General features: G+C 38.0%; 1 protein-coding gene across 3 annotated transcripts in view; it reads right to left on the reverse strand.

Annotated features, from left to right (window-relative positions):
• Positions 1-562: 562 nt before the first annotated feature.
• The window catches only part of LOC136874276 (protein twisted gastrulation), a 56,592-nt gene continuing 40,627 nt past the window's right edge, over positions 563-16,527 (reverse strand). The window contains exons 1-5 of one of the 3 annotated variants that reach the window (XM_067147903.2): positions 15,989-16,314; positions 14,780-15,004; positions 10,724-10,924; positions 9,030-9,231; positions 563-911 (exon numbers count right to left, since the gene is read on the reverse strand). In XM_067147903.2, coding sequence (XP_067004004.1) covers positions 803-911; positions 9,030-9,231; positions 10,724-10,924; positions 14,780-15,002 — 735 coding nt within the window. In that variant the 5' untranslated portion in view covers positions 15,003-15,004; positions 15,989-16,314 and the 3' untranslated portion in view covers positions 563-802. Of the gene's footprint in view, positions 912-9,029; positions 9,232-10,723; positions 10,925-14,779; positions 15,005-15,951; positions 16,315-16,527 lie in introns of those variants that run through there. The other 2 variants (XM_067147902.2, XM_067147905.2) reach the window with 2 other exon arrangements.

The raw sequence follows: 16,527 nt of genomic DNA on the forward strand, positions 1-16,527 counted from the left end.
ATTAGTGCAAACAAATCCTTGCACAAACACCTGAGTATGTACAGAGTGTTAACAATATGGTTTGAGACAAAATGATTCTTCATGGGGGCTGCTACACAAGGGCTTAGACAGGCTGCACCAGAATTTTGCCATGCAGGCATACATGCACTCATTCTGAGGGAGTGTACGACCATTGAAAGGCATGGGGATTATACATGAGTGACACTGCTGACTAAACGATACAGCAATGTACTGTAAAAATAACAAATTGGCTGTGTACATAAATGTGGAGCATTAGTTTTAGAGACCTTCATATTAAAACGATTTATTATAGCATGCAGCAAATCTGATACACATGCACATAAGTATGGTACACACGTTTTATTTATATATTAAGGTATTGTTATGAGTACCATGCTTTTTCATTCTCATGTGCTTCATTCTGAAATCAGTACAGGCTTGATAATGTCTGATTGATAGATGAATCTATAATAACTTTATTTCCAATTACCTCCATTTGGCTTCATATGTGCCTGTCAATATAGTCCTTGTAACTAAAAATGCAAGAGAAATAAGTCACAAATATGTTCAAATTCATATCTTTAATAGATGTTAAAAATGTTTGCTCAGCATAAATATATTCAGTATGACAAAATTCCCTAACATCAGACTGGCCACATATGAAAGAATAAAAGAAGCTTAAAACAATATTAACAAATCTCACATATGAGTAGTATGTAATATAAATAAGAAAAATATTTGCATTGCACTGATATGTATAGTAGTCCGTAATACCACAAACATCCATTGTATCTTTATAGTCCTATTTTTCATTATCCATCATGTCATCATCTTCTGTATCATATATTAAATCATTTTTTTCTTCCTCATCTTCTTCTTCATCATCTCCTGTTGCTGGGCAATTTTTGCATCTGTAACAGGTAAAACAATATACAGTCTGAAACTAGTTTGGTCTACAATATACATACAGAAATAATTCTACAAATTTTAACTGGCTAGGCAGAGAGAACAAATGTTATCCCACTTCTGCTTGAAAAAATGAATTCATGGTTTATAAGGATAAATAAAGGTACAAAGGGCACTAGGAAAGTTTTGCAATGTGAGTGAACGCTTTAGACTTTTTCAAAATAATTTCCACCACACTCAATACATTGAAACTAGTCACTGAACCAACACTGCCACTTTTCTTCGGTTACATTTTCACACTCTTGATCCCATGCTGCCAGAAGATCCTCATCGGATGCAAAATGCCGCCCTTTCAGCTTCATCATCACTTCTGGGAAGAGTGCGAAGTCACATGGGGCACGATCAGGACTGTATGGAGGGTGATCACAGTCAACCCTGATCTGGCCAGAAAATTCATTGTTACATTAGCACGATGTGCTGGAGCATTGTCGTGATGCAAGAGCCAAGTGATGAGCCGTGACCTTGGACGGAGCTGCTTGAGAGCCTGGATGACCTGAGGCAGACAAGTCTCACTGTACCACTTCGCAGTAACTGTCCCTTGTGTTTCTAGCACAACCCCAATCAGGATGCCCCGTTTAGTGAAGAATACTACAATCATCCTTTTCTTCACTGACCTTGACTTTCGCACAGTCCCAGGAGTACCCTCATCTTCAAACAGCGACACCTTGTTCTGGGATTTTGTTGGGACACTGTAATAATAAAGCCAAGTTTCATCACCTGTAACGATGCTACTGACATTATGCGAAGTCCTATTTTCAAACTGTTTTAACATTTTTCGGCACCATTTCACTCGATGTGCCCTTTGTTCCCCTGAAAGTGAACGGGGCACCCAAAGAGAACAAAGCTTTCTAACATGGAGATGGTCATGTAGAACTGAATGAATAGCTGGTGCAGGGATGTGGAGGATCTCTTCTACCTGCTAATATGTCAACCGCCTCTCTTGCTGCAATATTTTCCTCACAGCTCCGATGTTTTCCTCAGTCACTGATTCAGAAAGTCGCCCAGAACGAGGATCTTCTCCAACCCCAAAATTTCCTCTCTGGAACTCTTTGTACCAGCGGAAAATTGTTGTTCGATTTGGACAGTCTTTCCCCACACAAGAGTCATTTCCTCCAGGCAATGGTCAACAGTTAATCCACGAGCAAAACTGTAGCTGATAATTGCGCGGTATTCACCTTTAGACCACAGTGACACCTTAACTTGCTTTCAATCCCACTGCCTGGTAACAACTGGTGTGAAGGTCGTGCCTTGCTGTCTTCTAGACCAGTTTTCACCCCTCATGATAACAGGGGTGTCCAGCCAACTATTTTTGCATGTTGCAAAACTTTCTAGTGCCCTTTTTTATATGAAATTTTGCACCACAGTATTCTAACAATGACAATAACAACCTTAGAAAAAGGATAACCAGTTAGAACATATAAATAAGAAAAATATTTGCATTGCATATTCAATAATAATAATAATAATAATAATAATAATAATAATAATAATAATAATAATAATAATACAGTAGAACCTGTGTTAACTGAAACAAAGGGGATGGGGGGGGGGTTTCAGATAATGATAATTTCTGATAATAATTAAAATATCATTTTTATAGTTATGAAATGTTTTTGACGTTTTTAAAATAAAGTAAATTAAGACAATACATATACAATAATAACAAAGCATTTTAATAAACCCAAACTACTGTACATGTTTAGAACAAACCATGTTCCATAGTACATATACTTATGCCCATTGCCCACAGTAAAATTTGTTGTACAACTAATTTTATAAAAATATGATGAAAACAAGTTGTATTGTTCATAGTAAAATTATTTTATAAAATCCACGGAAGCATCAGGATGGCCATCTATGAACTAAATTCTGAACTAAGATGTGTATGTGCTGCCAAGGATTGAGTTCAAAGCCCGTTTATCTTCGCCTTCACATCAGCCTGGCTTGTGTTCAGCCGAACGTTTGACACAAATTTAGTGATTAAGTTTTCTGCCTCCCTTCTTGCACTTCTGTTGTGATACATTGGCGTTTTAACCTCATACAAACACTAACAACTTCTTTAGTCCATCCAGATCTCGTCATTTTAGAAGTTTTTGTTTATGTTTACGAATGAGCTTCACAACCTTCTCAGTTCGTAGCGCCAGCAGTGCATCGTCATGTCAGCTTTGCTAATTGGTTCATTCTGCAAAATTAATTTTACAGAATGAACATGTCCTATTTTATGAAAAGTTTCATCAAAGGTTTTATAAAACTTGAATATGACCGTGAGCAACATAAATTTTATAAAATTAAATTACTATACAATAAATTTGAAGGAAAATTTTACTGTAAGCAACAGGCATTATACTGTACTATATTTTGAAAATGTCTTCTATTTTCTTTTGTTTTTTTTTTTTCACATAATTTTCTAGCCGCTATGTTATACCACGATTCGTTCGATGAGCAGAACGTCAGAAGATATTCATTCGTCACAACACAAACTGGGCTGGCAACAGAGAAAGGAATGAGGCAGTCAAGGTTGGAATCCACACATTCCATTACTCATCTCCTTTTTCATAAATTAATACAGCAAACAATGGAATTAATGAAAGAGCCAAAACAAACTGCAGCAGAAACACTTTTTCACCTGAATAAACAATCAAAGACTGACAAGACTTCAGAAAATTGAAAGGAGGATTGGAAGAACCTGCATCAACAAAAAATACCAGAAAGATGGACAGTGGCAGATAATACCTAACAAAGTTGTGTACGAATAGCTAGAACCCATTACAGATACTATGCGTAAGAGGAGACTGGGATTCTTTGGACATATCTTGAGGATGCAAGATTCGAGACTTCTGAAACAACTAGTACAACACAATCTCGTCTCAAAAAATACCACAACAGGATGTAAATGGATCAGAGAAGTAAGAGAGGATCTGAAGGAAATAGGCCTTACAACAGAAGACACCACAAATAAGATAAAACTGAATACAAAACTCAAGTATTCAAACCTCCGCTTTACCCTTACATGAAACAAACCAACAACACACATATTTTCAACCGAGGAAAGGACACAAAGATCGGAGCGTCTGAAGAAGTATTGGGAGGACCACAAAGTCCGAACAATCCCTTCAAAGAGACCTGAACGATGGACTGACTAAAGTAATCCTATGCAGTCATAAAAGACGAAGAAGAAACACAAAATTTTTTCATCCAAGATGTTTTAATTGCAAATATTTTACAGCATGAGGAGCTGAATGGACGTTTTCCCACCATTTAAAAATTCAGACTACCTTTGACAGGTCGGAACCCTGGTCTTGGAATCCACAGGCCAACACTCTAACTTACAGGCTTCAAGTCTTTCTATCCATACATGAAGCAGATTTGGAAAGAAAGTTCTGAACGGCATTACATCAGACGAAAGGTTACACAAAAGCTCCATGAAAAAAGACACGTAGTTTGGATAGTGGGAACATCACCAAGGTAGAACAAGGACAAACTTTACAACTTCAAACATTCACAATATCTATGCCTGACTCTATGCTCATTAATTCCTTCTCATCCTCTTTCCTGATTTCCTCTAATTTCTTAACGTTCCAGGGGTAGCCACTTTGTAAACAGATGGTGTTTAACCCTAGAACTAGCAATATTAAATCTTGTGGTGACAGCCATATTTGGCAGCTTTTACTTGTCTCAGTAAAATACAAAATATCCATGAGGTATGAAATAAATTTATGGAGTTGTATGTACCTGTGTAAAGCTAATACACTGAGGATTGTCATATTCACACAAAATTCCATAAATTTTTTGACTAGAAAAATGTACAGCCTGTTTAAAAATTGCAATGCCTAAATTAGTAGTAATAATAATAATAATAATAATAATAATAATAATAATAATAATAATAATAATAATAAAAGCTTTGATTATATGTACACAAAACGGAAACATTTCACAAAGAAACTGAGATATATGGATTGTCAATAATATACCTGTAATGCACTAGCAAAAGTGTTTTTTTTATTATTTACAAGTTGCTTTATGTCGCACCAACACAGAGACACAGACAGGTCTTTATGGCGACGATGGGAGAGGAAGGTGCTAGGAGTGGGAAGGAAGCGGCCGTGGCCTTAATTAAGGTACAGCCCTGGCATTTGCCCGGTGTGAAAATGGGAAACCACGGAAAACCATCTTCAGGGCTGCCGACAGTGGGGTTCAAACCCACTATCTCCCGAATACTGAATACAATACGACGATCCATCAGGAAATTATTCTTGCTATTTATAAAACTGTTACTTTTACTTAGCGTCGGATATAACCGGCTACCGCTACACGCACGTCTGGCTTGCCAGGTTCAACCAAATTCAGTGGCTAGCGATGTATAGGCCTAATCGTGGACGTTGAAAGTCAACAAACGAGTTTGTTGTGCCACGGTATGGCCATTCCGCCCTTGCGTTTTTCGTGCATATAGTTCACAATTTCATCTTCGACTTCTTTAAAGCGTCCTTGTTGCGGACCACTGAATGCATTTTTTGTACAGTACGCATCTTTTTAAACTCTTTGTCTTCACGCTAACGCCAAATATTGGCTTTAGTTAGGCCTATGCCGTATTTTCTTGCAGCTGCACAATTATTCTACATTTCTGAGTGTTTAATAACCATTAACTTAAAATTGGCATCATATTATCGAAGAGAACTCATTGAAAATTTGCTGCCATTACCTTTTCCATGTATCTTTACAATACGACTATCCATCACAAAAATATTCCTGCTGTCTATAAAACTTAATTTTACTAAGCATCAAGTACAATAGACACGTTATAACTCTGGCACTGGGTAGCCGTGGCCTTTCTAAGAATTCGAAGGCTCGCATGTTTTGATGCCATTCTGTAGATTGGAGAAACGTTTTTGTAGTGGCTAATAGAATGCCATTCTCAGTTTACTATTTCCTGAGATCCAGTGACGTTACACACAGGCACTGTACAACCGGTTGTCGCGGCTAGCGATGTATAGTAAAGAGGCGGTCGTTTATTGTCAACAAGTTTTGTGTGTGCGTGCACGTGTGAAAAGAAACAGCATGGTTGCGGCGGTAGTTGCCAGTGGTTCCATTAACTTACTGTTAGGCTGCGAATGCAAGACAACCCTCGAGTTTTCACATGAGATACTGAGAAAAAAAGACTTGGATTCGGAGAAATACGGTATCACTCCAGAGATTTCTGTGGCAAACACTTCAGTTTTCTTCTTCAAACGGCATCACCTCACCTAACCGTATATGTATCATAAAAACATATTTGAAACGCATGTAAAGAAATGATAACCTCCTCGCGAAAAATTTACATGTAAATAGCCTTTCCGAAATTTAACTAGACACAAGAAGACATGAAATATCCTCTGAAATCAGTGATGTACTCTGCCATATCTTGAGGTGTATCACATTCTTACTTAATTTCCATATACAACATTAAAATTAAGATATCATTTACTTCAGTCTTTATTTTTAACGAGTTAACAACTGCTCTCTGCCATGTTATTTACGCATTTATTATAAAAACGTGTTATCGTCTTTCATTTCGAATTTTCTTTAGAGAACAGCAGTCGACGGGTATTACTAATCAACTCCAACATCGCCTTTGAATGTCGACGAGAGAGCTCATAAATGCACAAAGTGAGAAAACTACCGTACCGAAGATGAACAATCGCATTTTGTTGTAAACGTTTCTGTTTTCTTATTCAAACAGTGTCATCTATCCTAACTTAACCGTACTATACGTATGATGAAAACACACTTTAAGTGCCAGTATAGAAATGATAACCTTCTCGCTATAAATTTTTATAGTAGCCTTTCCGTAATTTAACCAGACGCGAGAAAATATAAACTAACCTTTGAAATCAATTAAGCACTCTGCCATATCTCGAGGTGTATCCCATTTTTACTTAATTGCAGTATTTAGCCTCAAAATTAAGCAGTCATTTAGTCAGCCTTCATTTTTAACGAGTTAACATCCGTTATCGGACACGCTACTTACGCATTTATTACAAAAATATGTTCTCTTCATTTTGAATTTTTTTACGGAACAGCAGTCGACGGTATTACTAATCAACTCAGATATCGTGTTCGAATGTCGACGAGAGAACTCGCTAATGCACATAGCGAGGAAACGATGCCAAAGGTAATTGATCACATGCAATATCATCGCTGGGGTGTATAAATATCAATAATGGAAAAAATCGCGCGCGCTTAATCGCTCGTAATAACGGATGCCGCAGTGATAGGGCTCTCGCTGTAACCGAAGGACGATACACAGTTTAATATAGGAATTTTGAAGGGACAGAAAAAGGCCGTCGCTATAACGGAGTTCTCGTTATATGCCGTACTCGCTATAACAGACTTCTACTGTATATTCTTGAAAATATAAGGTAAATTGTATTGACATGACTTGCTCAGGAGGAGTGACCTTAGACCACGTTGTTACAATAGGTCACCGTATGGTAGGCTTGTCATCACGTTTACTTTCTGTCTGACTCGATGGCTGAATGGTCAGCGTACTGGCCTTCGGTTAGAGGATCCCGGGTTCGATCTTAACTTTCATTGGTCAATTCCAGTGGCTTGGGGGCTGGGTGTTTGTGCTGTTCCCAACATCCCTGCTACACACACACCACACATAACACTATCCTCCACAAAAATAACACGCAGTTACCTACATATGGCAGATGCCGTCCACCCTCATCGGAGGGTCTGCCTTACAAGGGCTGCGCCCAGCTAGAAATAGCCACACAAAATTATTATTACTTTTACTTTCTGATATTTGATGCGAAGAAGAAATAGCAGATATACATTCCAAATCCAACTCAAAATCTGTTGGTTCATTCTCAATATCCTCAAAGCCAGATTCGTCACTTTCATCTTTCAAGAAATTTCGCCATACTTCATCATTAATTTTCCGTAATGAAGATGCCATACTTAGGCTCACACTGTACTAAAAATAATACAAACAAGAATACATATACAGAAGTAAATATCCCGCACCGAATGTAAAACTACGAAATAAAATGAAACAGAATAGCAAAGCAGACCCTGGGAATTAACAGCTGTATTATCACTACAGCAATGGCGTTCAAAAAGGTGGTCGGCATACTGCACTCATTTATTTCCATGAAATTGTGGCCAAAGAGGTTGTAACTATGAATGAAACTGACGACTGCTGTGGACATCGAGAACAACAAAAAGTAGACCATCATGACATTGTTGAAGAATTGAGAAAATTACGTGATGAAAGACGAACATATAGTAGGAATTACTCAAAGGATGTTCAACCAATCAACACTCTAAAAGGTACTTTTACACAATTTAATAAATGAGTACCAGTTTTGGTTTGCCTAGAACCATCCTCAACTCAATCAATACATAAACTAAGTTAACACACATTACAAATAGATACGCATAAAAATACACATGATATAGCCAACATATACTATATGTCAGTGAAAAGCATTTTAATCTTGAATCAACTTCCTTAAAGTTGTAAAAACCAAGTCCACAATTAATCAAAGTTTGTCTTACAATGTTACAACACTTGTGACTACAGTTCTTGTAAAGTTCCTGTAAAATAGCAGCATTATATTCGCGAGAAAAATAGTTTGACACACTTATTTACTGTGACTCCAAATAATAAAACACACATTTGTATTGACACTTTTAAAATGTTGTTAAAATGTGTAAAAGTGCCATTGAAACCACTCGAATAGACAATTGTTATTAATGTATGTTGTGAAGACTATGAAACTGAATTCGACCAGCTGATAGCAAGACTTGGGAGAACATCCTTCATTATGCAGTTAAAATGGAACAGCCGATGTGTTGATATTAGGTGGTCTTATCCTATACATATGACGTTCCATACAACTACAGTCGCATCATCATACAACAATCCTTGTCACTTATTTCTGTAATTCCCTCTGGCCAGCATCATATTTATCCATTGTGTTATGTTTTTATCCTCCTATGTAACTTTCAGTCTTTGAACCACTCTCACATTTCCTTTAAGCACCTATATACTGTATATGGTACAAAATGAGACTTACCTACTTTCATTGATACCATAGTTAATGCAATATGAACCAACACATTCACAACATCCATCATGAAACCACCGGTATGAAGCAGAGCCCATAGTTTCACAAGTCTCCATGCATTTATTCCATGTACTACACTGATTCATATACACCACTGTACAGTTTTCTGAAGTACTATTCTTGCCTAGTACAAGATCTTGATCAGCACTTTCTGTAAAATGGCAGGGGAAAAATAAATAGAAACAAAAAAATTCAATAATTTTATGAGACCAATTAATTATCTCTATGTTTAACTTTAAAACAACAAATGTACTATACAGTACAGGAAGATAATGCAATATTATCTTACTCTCACCACATTCATAAAACAAGGAATGTTTATCTTCAGCTAGACAAAGAACGTAGGCTACAAGATACAAAATGAATAGAGATACTGTTAGTGAATATCCTTGATACATATGATAACAGCATATTCACTACAAATGTGTTTAAGTGATGTAGTAATATGACATAAAAGTGGAAACTTAAGACAGTAAAGGAGATTGATTAGAATATTCATAAATGATTATAATCGCTTACAGAAATGTACGTTACTGAGCTGTAGCAAAATACTACTCATGATTTGTTAGCCTGTGTTTTACAATCAAGGGATTTGGAGTGAAGTATATGTAGCATGCTGTAATGCATGCTAAATTGTGAGTTCTCCTACTCACCTTTAGTGTCAAGATTTCAAGTCTCTGTAGGGTAAAATATTTTTGTTTATTTTTTATGTAATTTTCTTTGTTTAATCATGCCATTATTGAGAGAGTGGACTTATATGTGGCTCTGAAAAGGGCCATTGGGTGCACTGCCATTGTGCACGAACTCTTCCAAGCGTGTGGCCACGGAATCAATTAGGGCAGAAGCATACATATTGTCGTCACCTACAACCTCGTCCCAGGTTGCTCTGACAACATCCCAGAGAACGTCATTTGTTGTATTTGACGCAGGATCGGGCCAGGTCTCCAACATTACTCTCTTCACCTCAGCCAACACATTCTCGGTGGGATTCATGTCTGCACCACAAGGAAGCCAGTCAATAAGCTCGACCTGACCTTGCCTTGTGAATCTTCCCTGAATTAATCAGAACGTGAGGTTCAGAGACAGGTACCGCTGAAACTGTATAACAACAGTGGGATGAAGCACCTGCATGGAAGGGCGCCAGAGCGCTAATGCTCGGCCATGTAAGCTGAATTGTGTTGGGTGCCGAAAGGGTGAAACATGTGTACTGACCCATCGTTTGCCGAGTAAAATATGCTCTTATCAGAAAACATGACATTGACAAACGCTTGTTTATATTAAATAACAATGAACACAAATTTTTTTTTTTTATATTGAGGAATTATATTTGGGACATCTTGCATGTAGGATCACATCTGCCGTGATATGGCCAACGAACTAGTTTCATGTCTCCGCGTAGGTGTCCCGCAACAGCACTAACCAATAAACATTAATCCAAGCACGTGCTCGTGTTTACACCATGACTGGTTCTCTGGGTGAAGTCTGTATAATAACAACCATCATCCACAGATGGTACTACATATAGTAATTGTAAACTTATCAATCCTGAAGTCTTGGAACACAGTGTCGAGTTCTGCCTCACCACCAGCACAATGCAAAATTATCACATTCCTCTCTAAGTAAATATCAAAATGCATACATACGTGTCCGATATTTAACTTCTTTCTCTGGTTTTGGCAGGAATGCCATCAAATTAGCATCAACTGGAAACGTAATTGTTTGCCAGCGGGGATCAACATCAGCTGTTAGAGCAGCAAACAGAGAAGGAATTGGTCCATGGAAGTCTTCAACAAGACTCTTTGTGCCCAAAGCACTTCCAGTTTCATTGGGCTTTGGACACATATCTGGAAAAAAACCAATATTTCCATAAATTTCTATACTACAAACATAAGTGACAGAAAATAGTTACAATAATAATGTTTAACAATTACTATAAATAGTTTGCAAAGATATTAGAGTACTGGAACTCTGTTCTGAATTAAGTTTTTCCATACTAAGCAAGTAGGTCACGTAGCTGTCAGCTTGAAATTTGGGAGACAGTGGGTTCGAGCCCTACAGTTCCCCATTTTCACACCAGGCAAATACTGGGGCTGTACCTTAATTAAGACCAAAGCTGCTTCCTTCCCAGTCCTAAGCTTTTCCTATCCCTCTGTTGCTCTAAAACCTGCCTATGTCAGTGTGACATAAAAAGATAAAGTTCTTCCATGAGTTAGTGAATCTATAGACACCAGTCTGTCACATTTAAACATCCTTAAGCTGGGTACAAGTGCTTCCTTTCCAAATCTAGCTCCTATTAATTAAGTAATTTTTAACTAGATGGCACACCAAACAGGTAACATGTATGACCTTACACAGACTAATTAACATTAAACTGTTGGTTGACAAAGTCTCGAAAGTGATGATACTGCTGCAACAATGATAACATAATTCATAATCATTTCATTTGGAGGTGAACATATAAGGGCTATAAGCCTTCTAAATTTATAACAGCACTAAATATATTTTACTACAAATAGTCTCTATATAACAAGGCTAATAGTAAAGTCCAGTCAACAGAAATTAAATTCATCAGAACAACGAATCAAAAGACCAGAAACAACAAGATTAGAAATGAAGCAAACAGGAAGGAGCCTGGCATTAAAATACCTGTTACCAAGCTTTTAGGAAGACACAGGCTACAATGGTTTGGACATGTTATGAGGATGGACAGAAAGAGAACAGCAAGGAATTACTTTGACAGAGAAGTGAAAGGGGAGAGGCCAGTAGGGAGGCCAAGGAATTGATAGATAGACACAGTGAAATCGGAGGTCAGCAAGAGGAATGTTGAGTGGGCGAACATAGAGGAACAAAAACTACACTTTAAAAGGAAGATGTGGCAAATGCTTGTACACCACGCCCGGGAAACTGGAACTGGAAAATTATGATAATGAGTCCCAAGACACATGGATCATGATTTAAACATTTAAAGAAACCTATTGTAATGTTTCAATACTTCAAAATAGAAACAATGTATTTTATCTGCCTTCCATTTAAAGAACAGACAGGCGTCAAGGAAATTGCAGTTAGTATGGGAAGATACTCAACTAGATCACTGCCCAACACCTAAATATCTAGGTGTAACATTGGATCGTGCTCTCACCTACAAACAACACTGCATGAACATCAAGCAGAAAGTGTCGGCTAGAAACAACATCCTTCGCAAGTTGTCTGGAACCAATTGGGGTACACATCCAAAGACGTTGAGAACTACAGCCCTGGCTCTGTGTTACTCCGCTGCAGAGTACACTTGCCCTGTTTGGTACAGATCAAGTCATGCTAAACAAGTTGACATTTCTCTAAATGAAACATGTCGACTCATTACTGGCTGCTTGAGACCAACTCCACGAGATAGAATCTACTGTTTGGCTGGAATCGCCCCACCAGATATAAGAAGAGAAGTTGCAGCCATGAATGAGAGAACTAAAGCACTTGCCTCATGTGCACACCCACTGAATGGATATGAACCTGCCCACCGAAGATTGAGGTCTAGGAGGAGTTTCCTGAATACAACCAAAGATTTAAACGAATCTGCTCAATCCACAAGGTTGAGATTATGGAGAACTAGAAATCCGCAACTTGCTGATTGGATGCTACCAATTGAACATCTCCCCCCAGGACACGAGGAACATTGGTCTACGTGGAAATCGCTGAACAGGCTTCGCACTGGGGTTGGTAGATCAAGAACCAATATGGTAAAGTGGGGCTTTCCTGGCACATCCAGGCAATGCGAATGTGGTGAAGACCAAACCACAGCCCATTTCACGAACTGTAGTAAGTGTCCTTTAAGTTGCACAATAGAGGACTTGATGGCTGCAACACCTAATGGCCCGTGATTTGGCAAAATTCTGGGCAGACACCATTTGATATGTATGTCATTAAGTACCATTATGCTATGTAAAATGTATGCTTCTGATACGAATAAATAAAATCTGCTGAAGTAATGCACAATTTGCCTATGAAACACCAGCACGAAGAAAAATCACAACGCAAGTCTGATTTTCAGGGTAGTTAATTAACAGGAGTGTTCTGAATTGAGCAAAAACAAAAGAAAATTATTGGTAAAACTCTCAATATGAGAGTTACAATTCATTGATGTGATGAATGCTGGGTAACACAGTCAACAAAACTATTGCTTCATTTCAAGCAAACTGAAGCACAAGTGTAAGGGGAGAGACCAGTAGGGAGGCCAAGGAATCGATGGATAGACACAGTGAAATCGGAGGTCAGCAAGAGGAATGTCGAGTGGGAGAACACAAAGGAATAAAAACTATACTTTAACAGGAAGAAGTGGCAAACGCTTGTACACCACACCTGGGAAACTGGCTTCTTTTAGATATATGTGTGTTTATTAATTTACCACCACTGGTTTTTGGCCTTTTTATTAGCCACCCCTGCGGTGTAGGGGTAGCGTGCCTGCCTCTTAACCGGAGGCCCCGGGTTCGATTCCCAGCCAAGTCAGTGATTTTTACCTGGATCTGAGGGCTGGTCCGAGGTCCACTCAACCTACGTGATTACAATTGAGAAGCTATTTGACGGTGAGATGGCGGCCCCGGTCTAAAAAGCCAAGAATAATGGCCGAGAGGATTTGTCGTGCTGACCACACAACACCTCATACTAATCAGCAGGCCTTCTGGCTGAGCAGTGAGCACTTGGTAGGCCGTGGCTCTTCCGGGCTGTTGCACCATGGGGTTTGGTTTTGTATGGTCTTTTTAATGGTATAGGCCTATATGCCAAACAAAGCATAGCACTAGGGGTCAGATTTTGTTGAAGTACCGGTATCTCTCCAGTATTTCCAGACATGACACTTATTCCAAGGACGTTCTTAAAATTAGGTATTCCTTCAATTGCCCCTGTAAGGCAATGCAAAGTAAATACACAGATGCACTTTCCCGCAACAAGGTTGGAGCTTAGCAATGAGAATTTTTTAAAGAACCAATTATTTTATTTGTAAAATAAATGCCAAGTTATTAGAAAAACTAAAGGTCATTACTAAAGTGAAAATGAGGGTAAAAGATAATTTCACAAGTTCCGACCTATCATGTTTAGTCCATCTCTGTACTAAAATGCAAAAACACCATTATCTTTTCCTTGCAGTCGTTTATATTATTCCAGCCCCATGCAAAAAAAGTCAAACGATTTTCTTAAGACTGGCGTTTACTCATTATTAGTAGAAAAAGTTATTTGTAATTGTAATTGAGTATCTTTCTCAGGTAACTATAATTCAGCCCAATTAATTTTTTTCTTGTAGGCCTACTTTTCCCATCACTGTCAATATTGCTGTTGGTCAAAATGAGTAGTTTCCAGTGAATACCAGCAGCACCCACCGGTTGAGAGTTTTCTTGTGTCTGTAGCATGATGCTCTGTATAGTACGCGAACCTTTTCTTGATACCTGAGCTTCCTAGTGCTGAATCAGAACTTGGTATCAAGAAAAGGTTCACGTACTGTAGATCAGTCCATGAAATCTAGCTGTGTTACTAGTTTTTGTCCAAAAACTATGAAGTATCTGAAAATGAAACTGTACTCTCTAAGAGCACAACTTGAAATCAGCATGTGTTGGTCATTATTATAATACCTGCTGATTAACTATAATACCATTATTGTCTAACTCAAACTCTTAGGCCTATAAATAAACCCATCCATAAAGAATATTGTTACCTACCTACACAGGAGCAACATTCACTGTAGAGATGATTAAGGCAGCTGAAACATTCTTTACAACAGGAGCAGTTCTTAAGGTCGCACTTGCAAGACTGTGTTAGCATACATTTACTTACAACACTTGCACATACTGCTTCGTTGCAACCACTTATCTGTCTACACATGGCCAATATAAGAACAAATACTGTCACACCCAGAAGATGGAGCTGCAGCATTCTGAACATGACTGAAACATAATTACATCAATATTTTATTATCAATTACATTTTTGAAATTACAAGATGGAGTAAACATTATAAAGACCAAATACTTAAGAAAAAATCATACACATAATACAGTAACAATAACAATGTGTTGTACATTAAAGTGCTGTAGTTGCAATTTTTCTCTCATTTACAGGTCTCTCTTCGAATGAGAGCATATGGTTGGCTTAAAAACTAGTATGTATCTATTCAGGTAGCATATATCTACTTTCAGTAACCTAGTTCAGAAGCAAAATAAACCAGGAACCACCTACTGCACACAATGGCCACTTGTTTTTACCATTGTTACCTATACCAAATTAAACCGACACACATGCATAATCCATTTGGGAATGAATAAGATTTGGCAGCATTGATAGGATTAATTTCACTCAAGTTGCAAAAAGTGAGTTATCCATAGTATTTTGGAAGTTCGTATTTTTATTATTTCTACGAAATGTTCACCCATACAGGACTAAATGGCATACCATACTTTGCAAAATATTCCTTTTCGAAACTAACAGCAAACTTCAAATTTGAAGTCTCAACTTAATACCGGTATGTGTAACTACAAATCACCATGCGTGTCAGGGTTTTTCAACAATGCGAACCCCATTCAATTCAACAATTAAATATTTAAAATTAAATCATTAGTTTGGTAATGCTACATTGAATTTCTAAAAGTATTCCACAGTTAACATAGAATTCAATTAAATATATTTGTACGAGACTCAAAATCAATAAATCGAAAATTAAAACCCATGGCTAGGATTTAACCGGGGTTGGCCTTTACTTTCTCTAAAACAGATCATCTCAATAGTAGTTGTCAACGGCGTTCAATTTAGGCCTACTATCATTGACATTTCTGAGACGAGTTCAAAGAATACCCATTAGTGGAACTTTGTTAAATTAAAAAGAAGCATGCACTTACCTGAAACAAAAATATGCAAAATAAAGCGATAACGCACCTAATAACAAAACATCAATTTCATATCAGACACTTTTAAGGAAAGAAGTCCTGCGGTGGGAGAACGTCAGGTAACAAATCTCACATGTTTCCAAAATTCCTGTTACTTTTCGAGATGTATACCAAGCCTTTAATCTCTTCTGATTAAAAACACTGAAGATTATAAGCAGTTCTCAGTTTGTTTCGGTACATAAAATATCTGATTTACTCAACGCTTTGACGCATCACGCAATAAACAAATGCACCGCACAGATGCCTACAAGTGGCCTCGGACTCTCGGAGAGAGCTACCCAGAAGCCACCCGCTGACCGCCGCTGGCGATATACCCCCTCGTGCCCTCGACCTTCCATCGTCATTCCTTGTGAAGGGGCGGAGTTTCTTTCATAAGATGACACTGCTGCCAACTTGGCCGTAATCTCACATGTTGCCTCCATTACAGCGATGCAATTATGGTAAACGCAGCCTATCATATGTCCATTTCCCTGAACCGCCACTCGATCATCGCCAATACAAAGACACTGTAAGACAGAGAATTTAATA

The sequence above is a fragment of the Anabrus simplex genome, chromosome 5 (assembly GCF_040414725.1).
Source record: "Anabrus simplex isolate iqAnaSimp1 chromosome 5, ASM4041472v1, whole genome shotgun sequence".
Taxonomy (NCBI): domain Eukaryota; kingdom Metazoa; phylum Arthropoda; class Insecta; order Orthoptera; family Tettigoniidae; genus Anabrus; species Anabrus simplex.